The 23807-nt window shown below is 36.2% G+C and overlaps 1 protein-coding gene across 1 annotated transcript in view; it reads left to right on the top strand.

The window, feature by feature from the left end:
- Positions 1-23807, top strand: part of PKHD1L1 (PKHD1 like 1) — a 125522-nt gene that overhangs the window by 61786 nt on the left and 39929 nt on the right. Inside the window, exons 39-54 of the mRNA XM_023750910.1 lie at positions 1971-2219; positions 2903-3052; positions 5330-5504; positions 6404-6560; positions 6960-7116; positions 8567-8646; positions 9183-9312; positions 10347-10476; positions 11843-12084; positions 14915-15051; positions 15632-16661; positions 17881-18072; positions 20933-21084; positions 21989-22148; positions 22708-22879; positions 23471-23559. Coding sequence (XP_023606678.1) covers positions 1971-2219; positions 2903-3052; positions 5330-5504; positions 6404-6560; positions 6960-7116; positions 8567-8646; positions 9183-9312; positions 10347-10476; positions 11843-12084; positions 14915-15051; positions 15632-16661; positions 17881-18072; positions 20933-21084; positions 21989-22148; positions 22708-22879; positions 23471-23559 — 3402 coding nt within the window. The remainder of the gene's footprint in view (positions 1-1970; positions 2220-2902; positions 3053-5329; positions 5505-6403; positions 6561-6959; positions 7117-8566; positions 8647-9182; positions 9313-10346; positions 10477-11842; positions 12085-14914; positions 15052-15631; positions 16662-17880; positions 18073-20932; positions 21085-21988; positions 22149-22707; positions 22880-23470; positions 23560-23807) is intronic.

Raw genomic sequence — 23807 nt, forward strand, 5'->3', positions numbered from 1 at the left:
CATTAACTTGAAATAAATTTCAAAATGAAGGAGAAATAGATAGATAGCTATGGACTAAAATTGGTAATTAATTTATGTCACTGAAGTTGATTGATATGGCACAGGAAACACCTGTTCAATTCACAAGAAGTTGATCAAAACAGCATAGAGAATTTTTTGGAATGCCTTGTTACTATGAAACTAAAACTGATTAACTTATTAACACAACAGAATCCTTTCAGAGAGGTAATTATATCATCAGTTAGAAAACTAATATAAAATATAGATTTTCTTAATTTAGCATGATTCATTTTTTCTAAGTTAATATAGATTGAGATGTCTTCTTGATCCTTTGTCTTTATGTTATGCTATTTCTGATCCTCTTCAAACTGTTGGAATGCTTATCATCTATGTAATAAATTCTGGAGAGGCAGCCATAGTATCACGGGTGAGAATGTGGTCTTGATACCTAGGTTCAAATCTTGGTTCTTCTACTTTCCACTGATGAAACTGCATGCCATTGATATGATAGAACTTAGAATGGTCCCTTTAATAAAGAAGTCATTAAGTGTTATTGGTTACAAAGTGTTTTTTAGTTTATATTTCCAGCAAAGTGTCAAGTCTGGGTAAGCCGTGACACTCTTTCCCCATATATTTGTAGTCATTGCAAATGAACTAGGTATTGGCATATGTGCCTTATTTCCACGAACCATTTATGTTTCATCTCTCTTTGAATGTCTCCTTCAAAACAATTTATTTGAAGACATAAGACTTGTAGGAAGTGCAATTGAGCTGTTTTATTTTCTAAAAAGACAAGGCAATAGGTCACACTTAGAACAGCACTTCCATTTGAAAGGTGAAAATGCCAGACAAAATTAAAAATTTAAGACCCTAATAACATTGTTTAGTTTATATCTTTAAAGTATTTTTAAGATCTCATTAATATTAGTGGCCTTTATTTTTTTTATATATTTTTATTGATTTCAGAGAGGAAGGGAGAGGGAGAGAGAGATAGAAACATCAATGATGAGAGAGAATCATTGATTGGCTGCCTCTTGCATGCCCCCTACTGGGGATAGAGCCCACAACTGAGGTATGTGCCTTTGACCGGAATCAAGCCTGGAACCCTTCAGTCCGCAGGCTGACACTCTATCCACTGAGCCAAACTGGCTAGGGCTATTATTATTAGTGGTCTTTAAAATGACAATATATATTTCAGTGATCTTTACTATGGTCAATTATATGATTATTTTTACTATTACTATTTTAATTAAAATCAAACTACTACTTGGTGATTCTGCATTGTAACAAGTTATGTTACTTAATATCTACTCACTTAATACTTAGGTATGTAAGTCATTTGGATGACCTATGAAAAATTCCATGTGTTTAATGTCTTAATGCATTTTTGTCAAAAGGAGGGGGGAAGGGAACAGAGGGATTGAAGTACTTTGTTCTGTGTACATTTATTCAAGGCATCAACCTTCATCTACAAGTCTTTAAATTAATTTACCATTGCTGTATTTACTATCCTACACCTAATTATTTATCAATCATAATTTGTTTTTCAAGTTATATCTATGGGAAATATTTGAATTAAGAAAAATAATCCACCCTCAAAGAATTTCTAATAGCTGGACAGTATCAAAAATAAAAACAAAATATACCCCACCTGACCACCCCATGCTTAGACCTTCATACTTCCTAACTCTAGATCTATCTTCTCTTGCCCTTTCTTCTCCACTATCCTGAATTCGTAACTTACAACTCAGTAGAATGGACAGAAGGGACTGGAAAGTAATGAATGTTGTCATAGCTTATAGTTAATATCCCATAAACTGTAATGTATAAGACACACATGTTTTGTTGATATTTATATCCATTTTTAAATACTGGATATTATTTTTCTTTATGGGAGTAAATAGATATATTTTAAATAGATGTGTATTAGAATTTAGATTTATTTATATTGTTTGCTTTTCTTCTTAAAGGTCCACCAGGAACCAAAATTGAGATCACTGGATCAAATTTTGGTACTGATATCTTGGAAATTTCGGTGGTTATAAATAATATTCAGTGTAATGTAACCATGGTCAATGACAGTGTATTGCAATGCATCGTTGGAGATCATGCTGGTGGCACGTTTCCTGTTATGATGCATCGTGAGACAAAAGGCTCTGCTGTGTCCACGCTTGTATTTGAGTACCCACTTACCATTCACAATATTCAGCCAACCCAAGGTAGTCATGAGTGTGCAAAACCTACAAATATTTTATATTATTTCAGTAAATGCCTTATTTAGAGGGAAAAACACTCTTCAAAAATGTGTAGTTCTTTTAACACATTAAAAATATATTTGTTTATGCATAAAATAAATAAGCATGCAATGGCATCAGTCATTTCAAAATATCAGTTAAATGCCTATATTTCTCCTAGTGCTATATAACTTATTTAAAAGTTAGCCCTAATGAAAATGGCCAGGTTACATGTGGAAATTTCTTTTAAAATCATATTTAGATATCACTGGCCTGTAACTATTTACATAAATATTCTATTTAAAAATTATTTTAGTTGTTCAAAAACCTTATGAAAGTATAAACAATGTATTCTTAATTAAAATAGTAATTTTACATGCATGTGTTTATTGCTCTGAAATTCTTTGTGACATCTCTTTTAAAAAGATTTTCATTTTCAGTAGTTTAAATAAATGACCAGATGTGACATTTACTCAGTGAAGATTTAAAACATTTCAATAGAAAGAGATTCTATTGCATTAACAGACTATATTATAAATATAATTTCATGTATGAAAATCTTTAATATCAGTTCTATTTCAGATGTTAAACTAAGGTTAAATATATACATATAATAGAAGAGGTTTCCTTTTCACCAGCTTTGTTTTTCCCTGTTTTGTCTTCACTAGGGAGCTTCGGTGGTGGTCAGATGATGACTGTGACAGGCACCGGGTTTAATCCACAAAATTCCGAAATATTAGTGTGTGGCTCAGAATGTGCAGTCAATAGGCTTAAATCTGATTACACAGCATTGTTATGTAAAATTCCACCTAATAATGGTAAGTTGTCAGAAAAAAGAATGGCAGTCTTTGAGAAATGCTTAATTTTATAAAGATCAGAAACTGGGTTTCTTTTTTCTCCAAGTTTTTGTGTCTTTGGGGCAATTGAATCATCTTTATAACTGTCCTGATTTTAAGCAATTTCTTCAGAATTTTCTTGACATTTATGTGTTTCAAGATTCATATCATTTGGGTTAATTGAATTGTTTATCATAAATTGCAGTATTTCAGTTTATCGCCTATGGCTCTTGGTTTGATAAACTTGCCAAATGGAGAAGACATGTTTGGTTCCCACTGGAGTACTAGATTTCCCTTGAAGACGAGACAGTGTAATGGTTATGAGTGTGAGCTCTTGTACTGCGTTGCCAAGAGGCAAACCCAAGCTGTGTCTGTGAGCGAGTTATTCAGCCTCATGCTGCCTCAGTTTCTTCGTCTGTAAAGTGAGACCAACACATTAGCTTACTTTATAGGATTATTGTGAGGTTTACTAAGTTAATGTATGTAAAGTGGACAGATTGATACCGGAAACATGTTCTGTAATTTGCTAATATGACTCTTAAAACTTTAGTTAGCAGTTAAGAACTGGACTCTGAGGAGCCCCCAACAGCTCAGTTTGCCACTTACTGTGTCACCTTAGCTAAGTGACTCCACTCCTCTCTGCTTCCGTTTGTTCATCAATTAAATGGAGATATTATTAACCCCAATTCCATGGGTTATTGTAAAGTTTAAACACCCGGTATTTTACATACACGACAATTTTAAATTATCTAACAAAATGTAAGAGGAACCAAAGGAAGTATTCTAGAATAAAGTATATGTTTTATGTGCTAACATTTTTTAAACATTAACAAAATTTGATGAAGCTTTTCTAAACATTTTGGTATCTTTCTCTGAATTCTTAAACAAAGAATATTGAAGACAATGTAACATTTTGGTGACCGGGCTTATTTATCATTATCAGAGTTTGTATCCTGAATTTTTTCAATGCAACGCTGTTGAGATTTAGCAAGGTCTTCAGAATGCTTGTCTTAACACAAGCTCTTCTTCTTACGGTTTTGGATTGGGTTTCTGTAGTTTTTCTGTCTCTCACCTTGCCTTCGGCTGTCTCTCCTTGCTGTTGTCAGAGTGCCTGCCCTTAGCAGTTCTTCCTTCCTGCTCTGATTTGCCATGCTGGCTCCTCTAGGACTGGAACACTAAACAGGAGGTTTGTAGAGCTGTCCCCAGTGAGCGGCTCCCATGGAGGGCCTGACGGCTTCTCCCTTTGCTAATGTGTGTGAACCTTGGGATGTTTTTGGCAATTGCTGGAGGTATTTATTACTTCACACATAGCCTGTGAGAGTGATTTGGGGAAAAGGAAGATGCTATTGGAAATGTTTGATTCAGAATGGCGATCATCAATAAATCCAAGGTGTTGGCAAGGATGTGGACAAAATGGGAACCCTTGTGCACTGTTGGTAGGAATGCAGAAGGGTACAGCCACCCTGGAAAACAGTATGACGGTTCCTCAAAAATTAGAAATGAAATGTCTTATGACCCAGCGATTATACTTCTGGGTATATATCTGAAGAAACCCAAGACATTAACTTGAAAGAATAGGTGCACTCCTATGTTTCATTGTAGTGTTGTTTACAATAGCCAATGTGCTATTGCAACCAATGTGCCTATCAATAGACAAGTGGATAAAAAAACCACAGTGGTGCCTATATACAATGGAATATTACTTGGCCATAAAAAAGACTGAAATCTTAACATTTGTAATAGTATGGATGGACCTGGAATGTATTATGCAAATTGAGATAAGCCAGAAGTAAAAGACGAATACCATATGATTTCATTTATATGTGGAACCTAAAGAACAAAATAAATGAACAAACAAAACTAAAGCAGACACATAGATACAGAGAACAGACTGATGGTCACCAGAGGGGAGGTCGGGTACAAGGTGGGTGAAACAGGTGAAGGGATTAATAAGTACAAATTGGTAGTTGCAGAATAGTCACAGAGATGCAAAGTGCAGCACAGGGAATATAGTCAATAACATTGTACTAACAATGTTGGGTGCTGGGTGAGCATTGGAAATATCAGGGAAACACTTCCTAAAGTATGTGATTGTCTAACCACTATGCTGTACACCTGAAATGAATACAAAATAATATTAGATGTAATTGAAAAATACTATTTAAATTTTAAAAATAATAAAAAGAAAATGTTTGGGGTTTGGATAAATGAATAGGGCCTGAAGGCAGAATTGTATTCAATTCCATTCTCTTCTCATAGGCAGGGGACCTGAGCAAGCCTGTGAAGTGAGTGTGGCCAATGGGAAGGATTTGTCACGGTCCACAACTCCTTTCACGTACACCATGTCACTGACTCCGCTCATCACCAAAATAGCTCCCGAGAGAGGCAGTACAGCAGGGGGCACCAGACTTACAGTCATGGGATCAGGCTTCAGGTACTGTCTTCACTGCACAAACATCAACGCCTGTTTCTAGACTCAAGCCACCCTGCCTGCTTCCTCATAGGCCAGGACAGTGCTTAAATACAGTCAAGTAATGTGTTCCCATCGGCTCAAGAGTCATGCTTGAGACACATCATGGTACTAAAAGCTAACATTTATGAGTACTTGATCTGTGCCAGGCACCTTCTACCCTACTGAAACTTCCTGCCTTGTTAGATCTTTTATCCCATCTGTGGCTAAGAGACTAAGATTACAAAGGTTAAATAACTTGCCCCAAATCCTAGTAACGTCACAAGGATAAATCACCTTCTTTCACTTTCCCCAGTACCTCATGTCCAACCCTGATCAGCTTCCATGAAACATCGCTTCAAGCATCAGGACCTTTTCATTGTAATGGGCCAGATTCCCTTTTCCTAAAAATTATTCATTATTTAGCACAAATGTATGTACTGCTTCATCATTTAAGCGAAAAAGGCTGACTTCAAAATGCCAGCTCCTTCAGATCACAGAAGGCGATTTTACATGGAGATGAAGTTCTGAAGTCTGTGAATGTGGTGAAAATGTCACATAGACAAAATGATCCCTGAACATCTCTAACAAGGCGCCTGCTCAGAGACCCACATAGAATCTCTCAATAACTTGAACCCAGGCAGTTTTTTCTCCAGCACTAGAATACCTTCTAGGTTGTAGTTATATTTCCTCACCTTTTTGGTGTGTGTTTTTCCTTTTTTCTGAAAAAAAAATATTTTGAAGTCTTACTACTGAAAAATGTTTCAATCTGTTACTTTGATGGATCATAGGGTGAGATCATTAGTTTCGCAATAATGCGTACATGACCTAGAAATTTGAAAAAAAATCATTATTTTATGCCCCCCCCCTTTTTTTCTTTACAGTGAAAATACACAGGATGTTCGCATCACCATAGCTGAAACCAAATGTGATGTTGAGTATTCCAACGAGACATGTATCATCTGCATGACAAATGCCCACACTCCTTCAGGGTGGGCTCCCGTGCGCGTCACCGTGGGAAGCATGGGGATGGCCAAACGGGTAAGAATGCTGCTGGGTGTTGTAACCACAGCGATAGGAAAACTAGCCTCTGGGACATGAGGTGATTGGCAAAGAACTTTTTACTTTGTTAATGTCTCCAAAAAAGAACTGAGCTATGGCTATCATAGAATTATGTGTTTTTGGTTTTGGTTTTTTGCTTATTACTAAAATTTTATTATTTCCGATTTTTTTATTATTTAATTTAAATATGGGGTAATCAGTAATGATTTTTGTTACTTTATTATTACTGTGAAATCAACCAATAGGCAACTATAAAGTACTTAAAGCAGGTTATACTTATTATTAATGAAAATGTTTATCATTTTCAGTTTGTTCTTTTTTCAGAAGTTGTATGAAGAATTCTGATAAAACCTTCACATTGACGAGTCTCTCTTGCAGGAGAAGGCTGACTTCCTGTATGTCGATGCTTGGTCCTCCAACTGCTCGTGGGGAGGGGAGCCTCCTCCGGAGGAAGGGTCACTGGTCGTCATTCCGAAAGGACAGACAGTTTTGCTGGATCAAAACACCCCTGTTCTGAAAATGTTGCTTATTCAGGGTAAATTTCTGAAAATTGTAACATTTCTGTAGTTAATTGAACCAAAACTCATTATTATAAACATCCATAGTCGTATCATGTTTTTATGGGGAGTGTAGAACCGAGTTCTTTAAATTGTGTATCACAGTCCACGTGTGGTATGGAACTATTTAGTGAATGTTTTGATGAAATACAATAGAAAACATCAGAATATATTGCATTCATATGAGTAAGCATCTTTTAAAGCTAAATGTTATTCTAAATGTTATTTTAAGAAACTTTTGTTCAGTAACTGTGTGTGTGTGTGTGTGTGTGTGTGCGCGTGTGCACACGTGTGCATGAGCACAACAGTCAGAGGTATTTCCCATTTAGAAAAACACTGGTTTTGTGCGTCCCAGAGGTTTGAAAACCATAGAAACTTATATTAAATGACCCCAGACTCCCCTTGGGTGCCAGGTTGTGATTCTTACCTACACCTTTGAACCTGCTTTGTTACCTGGAGTTCTCTCTGACTCTTAGTATTCTGTTTTAGCTACAGAAAAGTAAATAGTCAGAACTGTTACATTTGCATGTAAAAGAAGCAATTGTGGGCAAGAGTAAAATGCTCTGGGCTTTAGTGTATACATTTTGCCATGTGGTTTTAGCTGCTCAAAGACCTTTGTGGCCTTAGTCCATTTGGCTCAGTGGATAGAGCTTCGCCCTGTGGACTGAAGGGTCCTGGGTTCAATTTCGGTCAAGAGCATGTACCTTGGTTGCAGGCACGATCCCCTGCTCTGGTCAGGGTATGCAGAAGGCAACCAATTGATATGTCTCTCACATCGATGTCTCTCTGTCTCTCCGTCTCTCCCACCCCCTTCTACTCCTTCTAAAAATCAATGGAAAAATAATGTTGGGTGAGGATTAATAACAAAGACCTTTGTTACTTTGTTTTAGTTTTAACTTCTGGGATAGCAGCAGTGCTTTAGTTGTCTGAAGTTATTAGCTATTGAACCCTTGGACAAGTTTTCTGTCCACAAATTTATATTAGTTCTATAAAAAATGTATTGTGGTACTATCTTTAGTAGCGCTATTCATTATATACATGTTACTAGTGCAAATTAGTGGATAAAAGTTCAGTTAATTTGGCATTATAATCGTTTCTATAAAAAATGCTTTCCTTTCATTTTAATTATTTTAATTCTTAATTGATATTTTGTGGCCCTATATTTGAAGAACTAGAATTCCTGTGGCTGACTATTTAATAGCATTTAAAATAACCAATGGTCAAGAGAAAAATCTGCCCTGGGATTCGATTTTCTACCACTTCCTGAGTCTTGTCGAAGTTTTATATTTTATATTGCCAAAGAGCGGGAGTGAAGTGACATGCAGAGTGAGAGCAAAAAAGAATAAGAAATTAAAATTTAATATATAATTGAATAAATAGCTTTTAATATTAACTTCCTAATATATTTCAAAATTGTATGACTCCTAGGTGGAACTCTAATATTTGATGAAGCTGACATTGAACTCCAGGCAGAAAATATTCTAATTACAGATGGAGGCATTCTTCAGGTATGTGAGAGAACCTGAGATCTGGTCATTGGTAACCTCTCTCCCTTTATTTTATTTGATTGTTTAAAGTATTACAAATAGTAGTACATATGTCTCGTTTTTTTCCTCATTGACCTTCCACATGATCTCCCTTTCTTTTAAAAAACACGGTGTGTAAAATAGACAGTTATACCAAACTCTCACAAGTTTACCTTTGTATAGGTCTCTGTTATTTGTATAAAATCCTTTTTCTGGGAGAAAAGTTTCCCAGAGTCTTCTTGTGCTTTTAATGAGAAGATAACAGCATCTTACAATAGAGCAGAATTTAAAATAGAGCCGATAAAACAGTTAGCTCTGAGATAGGACTAAAGTCAGTCAGCATACTTTCCAAAGGTCTGGCATCGTGCATTTGGCCAACTAGGAAATTTAAAGTTTATCTTTTGAAAGAAAGATACTGACAATAGAATAATCAATTCTTGAAAGAAAAGAGAGAAAAGGAAGGCATTGCTTTTGACTGGTTGGAATTGTGGATATGATGCTTGTGAAATGCCTTGCAGATTGGGACGGAAGCATCCCCCTTTCAACACAAGGCGGTCATCACCTTGCACGGGCACCTGCGGTCTCCTGAGCTCCCCGTGTATGGGGCCAAGACGCTGGCGGTACGCGAGGGAGTCCTGGATCTGCATGGTAAGGGCCTGAAGGGCTCACAGAATTGGTTGAGGAGACTCGCTAGGAACCCAAGATAATGGTCTGATAACTTTCTTTCAGTGAAAACTTGCCAGGCTTCTCCTATCTTTACACATCCCCTCTTTGCTTCCTTTTATCTTTTCCTTTGCTTTTCCAGGGCCAGGCCAGCCCTGCATAGGATCAAGACTGACAACCAAGGCCACCCTTGGGGAGCCCTTTTGGGCCTTTTCTACATCCTTTTCACGTGCTCCCTTAACACATTTTGCCGAATTTAGCACTCACCACAGTTCATTCTGATTGTTTATGGCCTCTTCTTGAAATATAACTATACATTTAAAATTGTACTTTTGCATAACTGTATTCTGGAAAATTATGAACAAATAACAATGATTGTGATCATGTTTGAGGTATTAGGTCAACCTATTGAAAGGAAGCATGATGCATTATTTCTGTATTGAAGTATTTTATATTGCAATAATCTGTCTCTTTTATACATTTAGGATATATGAACATTATACCCCACTATGATCATAAATGCATGTGTATATATATATATATATGTATATATATGTGTGTGTGTACATATATATATATATATATATATATATATATATACATATATATATATATATATGGAATTTTCAGAAATTCATACATTTCATTTGTCCCTAGATTATCAATTTAAGCAATTTTTGTCAACAGTGACAAAGATAACAAGCCTCTGCCTGGTTAATCAATAGTGTCATCCCACATTTATATTGCATTCATATAAAGAAGATGCTTCTAAATGGAATAGATTGGTGCAGAAGGATGTTTCTTAAATTATGAGCCCATACATGTGTAATAAACCTGATTGTTACTTGTATAAAGCAAGCATTCTACATATTTCTTTTGTGAGAAAGGTATGAAATGATAAAGTTAAAAAAAAACTTTCCTCAAGTTGATTCAATCCAGGAAAAGATTAAAATGCAAAAAGCTCTCAATAACCAAGAAAACACATTTTTAGAAATACTTGATTTGTATGTCGGTCCCAGGTCTTCCTGTCCCTGTGGTCTGGACCCGTTTGGCTCATACTGCACAGGCAGGGGAAAGGACTCTGATTTTACAAGAAGCAGTAACATGGAAACCAGGAGATAAGATTGTGGTTGCAAGCACAGGACACAGGTATGATGTCCTCAAATCCTGATAATTTAGCTTTGTAAACAGAGGGTTTTTTTAACTACATAAAAGAGGGATGATTCAGAAGGTCTACAACTATTTCATTTAAATTTGAAACCTCTAATAAAGAAACATGAACAGTCAAATATGTATTTGCGAGATGTTAACATTGTGTTGATCATCAGTGTTGTTTTCATTCATTGATTGAATTTACAATAAGAAAAGTTATTAACTTGAACCTATAAGATAAATATATACAGTAAGCCTTCACTTAATGTAGACGATAGCTTCTGTGGCTTTAAGCAAAACAATGTACAAGGAAATAGAATTTTACCATAGGCTAATTGATATAAACAAGAGATAAGTTCCTATGACCTCTTATCATAGCAAAATGACATTAAGTGAAATGATGTTATTGAGGACCTGCTGTACTAATAAAATATTTTGGTTGATTTTTATGGTTAGGCTCCCATGTAAGATTTTGTTTGAGAAAAAGCATTCTGCTATTATAAGTCATTTGAAAACTTCTGACTTAGAGCTTTAGCCAAATACATTAATGCATGCAAAAATGTAAATGATTGTTTGTGGTCACTAAAGAATAGGGTTGAAAGCAGTCAGTGAACTCTTTGTTATCTTTAGTCTCAGCAGTGGTTCCCATGGACCAAACTTTTTAGGAATGATTGAATAAAGGGAAAGAAATCATTATAGAATGAGTGATGACTAACATGACCTTTTAGATGTCTGACATTTTATAACTGAAACTGTTTATGACCCTCAGTTTCTGTTTAATTATATATTTTAGCCAATAAGACATAACAGGAAGAAAACTAATATTGCTAATTACATTATACCAGAACACTGATTGGGGAGGGAGCCAAGAGGAGCTTTATTTTTGCTTCATTGTTCAAGTTGTGGGTAATGGCAAAATTGGATATCAGGGAACAAATAGTAATTTCTGATAAGAATCAGCTAAATTACGCTAAGGTCGTGACTCAATTTAGAATTAAAATTTAAGATGGCATTTTTAGTTTGCCATTTCATTGGTAAATCCTATTTGAGAGTTTATAAAGCAACTGGTTAAGAATACTACTTCAAAGTCCGTCTGTTGACTCTTACTCCCACCAATACCATTTGTTAGGCTCGTGGCCATATTATTTTGCTTCTCTGGGCTTCAGTAAAATTGTATTGCTGTAAATTTATTTAGTTGCCCTAAGAAAATGAAATGCCATCTTCAAATTTCTCTTCAGAATATTGAATGACAAAAATATTTTCTGATTCACAGATAAAGTGTTCTAAAGAGCATAAAATACACCAAAACAATGTTATGTTGATTTACATTAATTTTGAAAATTTTTTGTTAAAATTTTTATAGACACAGTCAAAGAGAGAATGAAGAAAGGACCATCGAATTTGTGTCTGCTGATGGCATAAGCATAACGCTGACTCACCCGCTGAATTACACACACTTAGGAATCACTGTCCCCCTTCCTGATGGAACTCTGTTTGAAGCAAGGGCAGAAGTTGGAATTCTTACAAGAAATATTTTAATAAGAGGATCTGATAATGTGGAGTGGCATCACAAAATTCCAGCATGTCCTGATGGATTTGACACAGGTAATTTTAGTAAATTTTAAGTGTGACCATTTAAAATGTTTTCAGCTATTGCAAAAATATTCCCAGGAGGTAAAATCACCTCCAGTTGAGAACTTCTGGACTAAGTTATGCTCTAGCTCATGATTTAAAATGAAAAAGGGTTATTTCATATGATACTACATATGTCCAATATGGGTCAACAGGGGCGCTCTGCTTATGGCAATTATTCCAGGTTCTAGGCTGATGAAAACTCCATCTCAACCTGGACTTCCGGAATCTCTGAGACAGCACACAAGATGGCTGGATCAACTAATTACTTTGGTCCTAAAGTGACAGGTGTCTCCTCTACTCAGGTGCCATTAGTCAGACTGATTATGAAATGCTTAACTATGCACTTCAGTCACTAGTACACAAAGAGAACTGGATATGATGTTTAGGGTTCTCACATAAGAGAACCTTAATGATGTTTACCACAGCATGTGGCACAATGTATTTTACAAGTCTAATATTTTATGTAATCACTAATACCATCGCAATCCTATAAGCAGTTGAGTAGTAACAGATACAGCCTTTTCTTCAATGAGAAGTATAAATAAGGCAAAACTCACTGGGTTCGATGTCAAAAGACTTACATTCTAATTGTAATTGCCAACCAAGAAAAAGTTCAGGCTGCAATGAAGAAAAAAACACAAAACATTTACTTGAGCAAAAGGATTGCCATCAGGGAGACACTTCCAGATAGCAACCCAAACGGTGTGCTGAGAACAAAGAAAGGCAGGATTTAGAAAGACAAAAACCACATAATGTAATTCTTTCAGGCAAATGAAGGATTGCTAGCTAGGTTAACGGATTGGTTAGTTCCAACATGCAAATGGAGGGGGTTGGAAGAGAAAAAGTACAAGGAGAAGGTGAAGTCCACATGTGTCCACACAGCAGTTGTTCCAGGATGTTTATGGCTCAGCCTTGAGCTGAGTTTGGCAACAGGGTTATCAAGTTAATAGCAGCTCTGAGAACTGAAGCACAAGATGTGCAAGGGCACATACCCCACTTCCTTAATAGCCTCCTGACTGCATTAAGTGACTCTCTTGGCAATGCTTATTCCATTCTACTTTTTTTTTCTCAGTCATCAGTTCATCTGTATCAAGTCTCAAATGTCCATTAAACCTAGTTTCAACCTGTTTAAAATAAGAATACTTCCTGTTCTGCTTACTACAGTAATAAGAATTAAGAGAGATAGTGCATATCTAGTGCTATGCAACTATAAGCTTGTATTAATTATGTTAGTCCCCAAATTTGGGGGGAAAGTTTCAGAGATAAGACAAAATACCTTTATCAGTATTCATTCAACCATTCAAATATTTATTTAGTATCTTTGAAAAATACAATTTTAAGTGTTGGGGTTTGGCCAGTGCTGCAGGCTGTGAAAGAATTCACAACTAAAAGAAGAGATGCAGAGAGGAAGTTCATTTTACTTTCCATGAAGGGAAAGGGCCAAGTATTCAGGGCAGTGAACAAAAAGCGGCTTCCATTTTTAAAGAGTAAAACAGCCCAAGTGCCCATCAGTAGATGAATAGATAGAAAAAGCTATGGTACATTTACACCATGGAATACTATGCAGCAGTAAAAAAAGGATCTCTTACCCTTTGAGACAGCATGGAGGGACCTGGAGGGTATTATGCTAAGCGAAATAAGCCAGTCAGAGAAAGACAAGTGTCACATGATCTCACTCATATGTGGAATGTAATGAACAAAATAAACTGATAAACAAAATAGATCCAGAGACATAGAAGCTTGGAACAAATTGTTGAATCTCGGAATGCAGGGGTGGGTGGGTGGGTGGAAAGAGATCAACCAAAGAACTTGGATGCATATATGCATAACCCATGGACAAAAAAAATTTTTAAAAAAAGAGTAATGGCTGCTGTAGATAGGTGACAAGTAAGGGAGGAGTATTTGAGGCTGAAGTTGAGCAGATACCAGAAGGTTGCCTTGAAAAATTATAGTTTGTTTGCTTTCCAGGAGACAGTTTGGCAAGTGTCTTAGGGTGGTGTCTTATCAGTATTTTTCCCAAGTCTGTAAAATATGCTTAGAGAAAAAGTTATGAAGAGTTAAAAAGAGGCTTGTTTGAAGGGGAGGGGGAAAGGGAACTTTCTACTAACTAGAGACTCCTTGCTGTGAATTATCTCTGAGTTCTGAAACAGCAAGGAGGAGGGGGAATGCAAAAATGTAGCCTTGAGAGTAGCTTATCTTGTCTTGAGTTTGAATAGAGGGGCTCTTTGATCAGAGGAGCTAACAATCTAAGGGTTAATTACCAGGTGCTTCTCATAAAATGTGGATGGCTGTAGCAAAGGGGGTGGGGGGAGTCTTTTTCCTGTCTTTACAGTATGTATTCTAAGGGATGCAAAGGTAAATGAGACAAGGTATAAGGTACTTACCTTTCTTACTATCTAGAGGAGGATATGATGTGAATGCAAATAACTATGTTCCAAAACGAGATTAAAATTATATGTGAATATAAAAGAAATAATTAGGTATGAGGAACAAGTATGTTTTATTTTTATTTTTAATCCTCTCCTGAGGATATTTTTTCCATTTATTTTTTTACAGTGTGAAGGAAGACAGGGGGAAGAGAGAGAGAGAGAGAGAGAGAGAGAGAGAGAGAGAGAGAGAGTGAGTGTCTGGGGCTGGGAATCGAGCCTGCAAACTAAGATATGTGCCCTTGCCTGCCCCCTTCAGTGCAGGGGCTGACAGTCTAACTGCTGAGCAAATGGGCCAGGGTGAGAAAAAATGTCTTTATAGAATTATAGGATTTTGACATGTTTTTTCTTTTCTTTCTTTCTTTTTTTTTAAGGTGAATTTGCTACACAGACATGTCTCCAAGGAAAGTTTGGAGAAGAAATAGGAAGTGATCAATTTGGAGGCTGCATTATGTTTCATGCTCCTGTACCTGGTGCTAACATGGTAACTGGAAGAATAGAATATGTAGAGGTAAGAGGCATTGTTATTAAATCACAAGGTTTGCCTAAGGTTATCCATACAACAAATGTGTACTAAGTTCATGCTGTTTGCCAGATGCTAGTTATAATCAAGAAGAGGAGGCCATGAACAAGATACTCAGCCTTTCTAAATTTCGATTTCTTTGACTGTAAAATGAAGTTAATTATAAGTGGCTACTTCATAGGATTGTGATAAGACACGTCGTACAATATCAGGCACATGGTCAACATTCAAGAAGTAGGAAGGAGAAAAGAAGTCTTTTAAGAGGTCTTATTTTGCTAAACACAAAGGTTTTATAATAGCCTGAGATGAAAAGCAGAACAGTTGAAGACAGCTTTTGTTCATTCATTAATTCATTGGTATCCAGTATGAGCTGTTATATAATGAAGAAAACAAGGTGGGTTGGAGGCCAAATATTTTCTAATGGCAAACATGAATAACATGGGAGATATTAATGTTTTAATAATAATTAATAAAAAGTTGGAAATTGTTTTTAAAGAATAAAATATGAGCTAGGTAAACTCTGTGTTTATGTCGACCACTAAATAGTCATGATTTCTGGGCTTGACAGGTGTTCCATGCTGGCCAGGCTTTTCGGTTGGGGAGATACCCAATACATTGGCACCTGCTGGGAGATTTACAGTTTAAATCTTATGTCAGAGGCTGTGCAATTCACCAGACATACAACAGAGCTGTTACTATCCATCACACTCATCACCTTCTGGTTGAGAGGAATATCATATATGATATCAAAGGAGGAGCATTTTTTATAGAAGACGGTATTGAACATGGCAATATCCTGCAGTATAACTTGGCAGTATTTGTACAGCAAAGTACTAGTCTTCTGAATGATGATGTGACCCCAGCTGCATTTTGGGTAACCAACCCAAACAACACCATTCGGCACAATGCAGCTGCTGGGGGCACTCACTTTGGCTTCTGGTACCGAATGAATGACCACCCTGATGGGCCATCCTATGACCGAAACATCTGCCAAAAAAGGATTCCTCTTGGCGAATTCTTTAACAACACTGTTCATTCTCAAGGTTGGTTTGGAATATGGATATTTGAAGAATATTTCCCCATGCAAACAGGATCTTGTACTTCTACAGTGCCAGTGCCTGCAATATTTAATTCACTTACTACTTGGAATTGTCAAAAAGGAGCTGAATGGGTCAATGGAGGTGCCCTTCAGTTCCATAACTTTGTGATGGTAAACAATTATGAGTCTGGAATCGAGACCAAGAGGATCCTGGGCGCTTATATTGGAGGATGGGGTGAAACCAATGGGGCGGTGATTAAAAATGCCAAAATAGTCGGTCATCTTGATGAATTGGGAATGGGGCCTGCATTTTGTACAATGAGAGGCCTGGTCCTCCCATTTAGCGAAGGCTTGACTGTGTCTTCCGTACACTTCATGAACTTTGACCGTCCCAACTGTGTAGCTTTGGGAGTGACATCCATCACTGGAGTTTGTAATGAGAGATGTGGAGGTTGGAGTGCAAAATTTGCTGACATCCAGTATTTTCACACACCAAACAAGGCTGGCTTTCGATGGGAACATGAAGTGGTACTGATTGATGTCGATGGCTCACTCACAGGTAATGTTATAATTTCTGATAAAATACATTGGGAAAACGTTTGTGTTAACCCAGAGTTGAATTGTCAAAGCGGACTCAGCTGAATCACAGATTTTACCCAGTACCAAACTATTAGACATTCCATTCTGGAAGTGCCCCAAACTATTAGATGTAGCCTCTAAATAATATCCCCCCCCACTACATTTGCACCTTGGTTTTGAATTAGCAGCAAATTTTGAACAATATTCATGGAAACATTGGTCATAAAAGGAAGCCATGTTTCCATTTTATAATGCTTCCATTTTGTATTCAGTTAATTGCACAGATAAGGAACTACTTATATGACTTCCCAAATTCTCCAATCCATCATGGCCCATAAGTACATAAATTCCAGGTTTATTTATATGAGTAATGTAGACAGACTGGACATATCCTGCTCAAAGTAAGTTACAGGCCTGATATTAATCTTTTTCTTCCCAGTTTAAATTATTAATTTGGAATTAGTTCAAGAAATACGTTAACTAAGAACATTTTTTACCATTTCAATTTCAGTGTATGTCACATTTTAAAAATATTCTTAGTTTCTAGAATTTAGTGTTTTTATAAAGTTTTAATGCTAAAGATTTGTCTAAATAAGATAGCAAGGGTGTGTGTGTGAGAGAGATTCTGTCTAATACTTTAGAAGAAAGAGAAAATTGACAAGAAAACTACAGATATTAATAATTACTTTTGAAAGACTCTGAAAGATGGAAAAAGATTCATCTTAATATTCAAACAGACTGAGTTCTCAATTATATTTGTTGACTTCTGTCTCCTGTTCTAATGGTGGCTTTAAGAGAGAGAACATATGGACGGTTCTAATATAAAGCTTTGTGTAACCTTTATTAGTTTATTTAATTCAGCTTAGATTTTTAATGTTAGTTAGCAGTTCATTGGTTAAGCATACAGGCTCTGTGGCAGACCGCTGAATTTGAATCTTGACCAAGTTACTTATCCTACTTCCTATCCCTACTTTGGCTCTCATGGGCATCTCAGATCCCACATTCATAATTAACTCCCTGACCTACTGCAAAGCCTCTGTATGAAGTCCCTTTGTCCCATGTTAAAAAAAAAAAGTTGATAAGACCTTTAGATGTTATTAGCAGTACAATGGATCACAGTACCTTTACGTTGTAAACCATTTGATTTTTCAGTTTTTTAACATGAAGTAGGAAGCATGCTGATTGTGTTCATTTCCTAGGTCACAAAGGACACACTGTCATTCCACACAGCTCACTGCTGGACCCTTCTCACTGCACTCAGGAAGCCGAGTGGAGCGTAGGGTTCCCTGGGTCTGTCTGTGATGCCTCAGTCAGCTTCCACCGTTTAGCGTTCAACAAGCCTTCTCCAGTATCTCTGCTTGAAAAGGATGTGGTTCTCTCAGACTCTTTTGGTAAGTGGAATAGAATAGTTTAAACCACGCTGGCCTGTGTGGCTCAGTTGGGTGTCATCCCATGCACAGGAAGGTTGCTGGTTTGATTCCCAGTCAGGGCTCATGTCCGGGTTGTGTGCTCCATCCCCAGTAGGGGACATGCAGGAGGCAGCTGATCAATGTTTCTCTCCCTCTCCCTTCCTCTCTCTCTCTGAAAAAATCAATAAAAATAAAATATTTTTTAAAAGAATATTTTAAACCACTAATTGAAATATTTTTCTCCGTTTTCATCATCATCTTCAGTTGTCTCTCGCTGTTTAGAACATTGGGAAAAGCCTATTTGTATGTCAGAAGCTAGACAGGAAACAAATACACTCAAAATGGGCGTGTGAGGAGTATCAAATAAATGCATGAACCAGTATGATCTTTTGCTGATTAAGGAACCTCCAGCCAGTATTATGACACAAAGCAGGAAAGCTGACATAGCCCTTGGAGCAAGACAGTATATAAATATGCCATTTTTCCTGCCACTGAAGGCAAATGCTTTTTATTATCTTTGCTGATTGAAATAGGATGGGGGAGTATTTGCTTGATGAGGAGCTGCACACCAGATGGTAGAGACTGTTGATCTACTGATTTGTTTCAGGAAAGATGCTGTACCTAAAACACTGGATGTGCTTGACATCATTACCATGACTAGATTGTATTAATTTCTGTCATTATTAGTGATCCATCTGGTATATGCACCAGCCAAACAAACAAGTTAACTGAGAATATGGTAGGAATCCTGGTGTTTGCATCTTTCAGATCTTTCACTATGGCACTAATATCTGCATCTCCCCCCTGAAGGATTTGGAATTGCTTATATTTTATTAACTTGGTGAGGGGTCAGGGAGTTATGGCTCCTAGAGTGTTCACTCAATCCTTCCTACCAGATTTCCCCTCACTCCCTCCATTAGCTAGGGAACCAGTGTGGGGATTCTTCCAGTTGAATATATCTATTCTCATTATACCTGACCTCGCTTACTCTGACTGGCTAAGATCCATATATATCTCTCTTTATCTTTCCATCCATTCATTGATGCATCATCTGTCTAGGAGTTATTAGTTAAAATAGCTATCTACAATTTATCCACTCTCACATACATTGTTCTGATGAACTGCAGATTGTGGAAAATAGGAAATGCATTGATGAATCAAAGATTTGCTAAACAGATAGGTATCAAATATAGTGTTCTGCATTTTCTGCATAAATTTAAATGCTGTAGCTTCTTGGTGATACTATGTAAAGGTATAATCATCAAGATCTAATCTAAACATATAACAAGGAAACTACCCACAGTTTCTAAGAGTTATTAGATCTTGGCTCTCAACTGATACTAATCCTCAAACACCCTGAATGCAGCCATGCTAACATGAAGGCCAGGTTGCATCTTTGCTCAGTCTCACAATGCATCCAGTGGGGCCACTGGCCCATCTTATGGTTATTCCTCCAGTTCCAGAATGTATAGTGGGAATAGATATAGAACTCTGTTTGAAGGGCAGAAGTTATAATTAAGAAAAATTTCAATAAGACCATCTGATAACATGGAGTAGAATAACAAAATTCCAGGATGTCCTGATGGATTTGACTCAGCTAGTTTTAGAAGCTATCATGTGACTGGTATAATCATGCTATACATTTTCAAAATCCATTTGTCATATACTGAGATGCATGATTTTAGTTTCAAATTGCAAGTTTCTACCTTGTAAATATTATTAAATGCAAATAGGCTGATAGTGATTTTAGGTAACATTATGAAAGTATTTGCAATATATTGAAGAAAATGGTTAATGTTGACACTAACAGGATAAATAAAAATACTTGGATTCTGTTAATACAATCTCCTTTTCTCTCTCTCTTATATCAATAAATAAAAACTTCAACAAGTTTACTAGATCAGTAGGAAATAAGGTTTGGCATAACTTTACATATGTCTCAATATATCCTCATCAAAGCATCTCATACATGATGATGTATATTTAAATATGAATATGAAGTTAAAACAGATTGTCAATAAATTTGAGATACTTATTCTTTATGATACTACTTTTTAAAATATCAACTTCAAAGAATTTATATTTTAGTCCAAAATGCTTAAAATCAACATAATGAAAAAGATTGTAGCTGAGAAAATTAAGATAAACACAAATAACTTCAAAAATGAAAGTAAATTTTGTCCAGCCAGCGTTGCTCAGTAGTTGAGCATCAACCCATGAACCAAGAGGTCCTAGGTTCAATTCCTGGTCAGGGAACATACCCAGGTTTCGGGCTGGATCCCCAGTAGGGGGCGTGCAGGAGGCAGCTGATCAATGTTTCTATCTCCTATCTCTCTCCTTCCTCTTTCTCTAAAATCAATAAAAACTTTTTTTTTAAAAGAGTTCTAAATCAAACTTTTCACTCAAACTTGGTATGCAGACTTTGATTAAGTCAACAAATATAAGAGAATCTAATAAAGAATCAAAACTCACATTTGCATACATTGCGAATCAATTATTCTGAAGAATCAAGTTCTTAAAAGAGTAGAAATGGGATTATATTTTAGATCAATGTTATTTAAAGAATTGAGTTACTATACTTTAGCATTTCTATCATAGTGGTCATCATCATGTTTCAATTTTTTTTTCCCCTAAGGAATAAAGACTTTATCTCAGTTCAAAAGTCCAAGTGAGAAACATTTTATGTTTCCCTTAAACATTGACATTTGGAATATAGTGAAATGCTATACTGGCCTATTTAGAGACTTCCATAGACAGACAGATATTTTACATTTGCAGTTGTTCATAAAAGGAGGGATTTTCTAGAGGTAAAGATTACTATTTGTTTTATGTTCTCCTACAGGCACAAGCATCGTTCCCTTTCGGAAGAAAAGACTGACTCATATGTCTGGATGGATGGCTCTGATTCCAAATGCAAAGCACATTAACTGGTACTTTAAAGGTGTGGATCACATAACCAACATATCATACACATCAACATTCTACGGATTTAAGGTAAACAAAGAGCTGTAGCATCCATCTTCTAATAATTAAGATTGAACGTTACTCAACCACAGGGTACATTCTCATCCTTACTCTGATTGTTTGGACCAGAATGCTCTTGTCTCACATGTTGGCCTGTTCAAGCCCTGTACCCTCTCCATGACCCACCCTAAATCTAAGACAAGTTAAAAAAAAAAGGATCCTTATTTAAGAATCAGAAGTAAGCAATCTTCTTGCCATAGTCCCAAGGTGCTATACTTGGGCCCTATTATTATTACCATAATAACTAACATTTATTGAATGCTTATGATGTTTCAGATACCAGTCAAGGGCTTTATTATTAGTATTATGAAATATATCAAACACAGAAAATTCTAGAAAATAGTCCAAATCCTGTTGTGTCCATCACCCACCTCTATCTGAATTGAATTTACCCTGAATATTTACATTTGATTTTTAAAAGAAATAAACATTTTAGATAAAGTGGAAGTTCCCTGAATGGCTTATGGCTTACCCTGATCTCCTTACTCTCCACCTCTAATGGTAACCATTATCCTGAATTGGGTGTCTTCATTTTCTTCATTCATATTCTTATACTACATATGTACAGTAAAAAAAAAAAAAACACCCTAGAATTGTTGCATTGTGTGTGTGTATGTGTGTGTGTGTGTATGTGTGTGTATACACACATAAATAATATATATGTAAAGAGAGAGAGGCTTTTATTGCTTTAGTGACAGCGTTAGCATTATTGCTATAGACATATAAAATGTTAATAAAATATAAATGCAAGATGAAAAAGAAACTAAAACCAAAACTTGTCCTAATATATGGGCTAATTCTGTCATCTTAATTAATGTATATTAGGGAGGGAATTAACACATAAAACAAGTCACTTTTTTGTAAACTTTTATAGGAAGAAGACTATGTCATCATATCTCATAACTTCACTCAAAATCCTGATATGTTTAATGTTATTGATATGAGGAATGGCTCCTCAAACCCCTTGAGCTGGAATACCAGCAAGAATGGAGACTGGCACCTTGAAGCAAACACTAGCACTCTGTATTACTTGGGTCTGTATTCATTAGCCAGAAGTGGTTATTTTATCTAATGCTTTGTCTAAAGGAGGAGAAAAATTGCTTAATGAGCAAATGTGTTATACAATTATATAGCAGGATTCAAGAAATGTTTGTTGAATGAAAGGACTGGAGGTGAAATTGATGCTGGGAAAGCCTTGCGTTGAACTAAAAACTTACATTTTATGTTTGGAGATGACACAAACATTTTTCATTTAAATGTGGCCCCAAAATTTATTTCACAGAATTAGAGGTAATGAGTACAATGGAAGTTGTCATCATATATTTTGTTTTCATTTTTATTATTTAATTATATTTTGAGAATAAAAATATTTTAAAATAATTTTTAGATTGTAAAATATTCATTTTTCAAGATATTTTGACTACATGCTTCTCAATGAAACATGCAGTTTGTCAGAATTTCTCCATATAAATTCTACTCATTTGAATTATACCAAGTTACTATCTAAAGAATATTTTCAAATAGCTATGATTTTGCTTACATTTGAGTACTTTGGTCATCATGTTCATTTAAACTGCTTTACTTCACTTTTAGTGTCGGGGAGAAATGACCTTCCTCAAAGCCAGCCCGTGTCTGGGAACCTGGATCCTGATGTGAAAGATGTTATTATTAATTTCCAAGCTTACTGCTGTGTTCTCCAGGATTGCTTTCCTGTACATCCGCCATCAAGAAATCCAATTCCCAGGAAGCGACCAGCCACATACAAGTACATAGGCCTTCTGTTTACTACCTTCAGTCGCACTTGACATGAACCTTTCCATATGTCACTGCTGGGTCCCCCCTGCACAGTGCTTCGTGGGTCACAAAGCATTTCCACACTCATTGCTTCACTTGAGCCTGACAATGACCCTGATGAGAAAATGGAAAAACCTTACAGAAATTATGTGGAATCTCAGACTGGCAGAATGTTAGATCTGAATTACTAGACCAATTCCCTTATTATACAGGTGAAGTCCAGTGACCTTAAGTGAATTACCTGAGATCACAGAACTCTTTGGTGACACATCCTGAGCAGCAAAATTCGTGTATCACAAGAAGGAGTTAGTGGGAGAAAAAGTAATTCAGATTGTGGAGGAAAAGATGTTTTCTTCAATGGAGAAAAAAATTATATAGGCAGTTATGTGTGTTGAGTATGTTACTAATTTCACATATTAGCTTGTCTACTTAGTGAAGTTATAAACTATTTAATTTGCATTCTAGCATCCTCAAATCATCTAGTATAGTGCTACACCATCAGGAGATGGTCATTAGATACAGAGAGATAATATTTAAGGGATTATTTTTCTTTTGTTTTCAGCTTATGGTCAAACGATTCTTTTTGGCAATCATCTCGGGAAAATAATTATACCATACCTCACCCAGGAGCAAATGTGGTTATCCCTGAAGGTAAATACAGAAAGAAGTAAAATGCTTGTGTTTATGCAACTTTGGGATGGATGCCACACAATAGTTAGCATTCCTCCTCTATAAAGCACACCTCAGGAAAGAGCAAATGTGGCGATGGATTCTGTTATCGTGTCCTGGATAACAGATGCCTTCTGGGTTTCATGTGAACTTAAACCTGAGTATTAAGAATATAGATTTTCTGGGGAGACAAGAATCAGTCATTGTGTGGGGAAAGGGTTGCTCCCTTC

The sequence above is a fragment of the Myotis lucifugus genome, unplaced genomic scaffold (assembly GCF_000147115.1).
Source record: "Myotis lucifugus unplaced genomic scaffold, Myoluc2.0 scaffold_17, whole genome shotgun sequence".
In the NCBI taxonomy this organism is placed as follows: Eukaryota; Metazoa; Chordata; class Mammalia; order Chiroptera; family Vespertilionidae; genus Myotis; species Myotis lucifugus.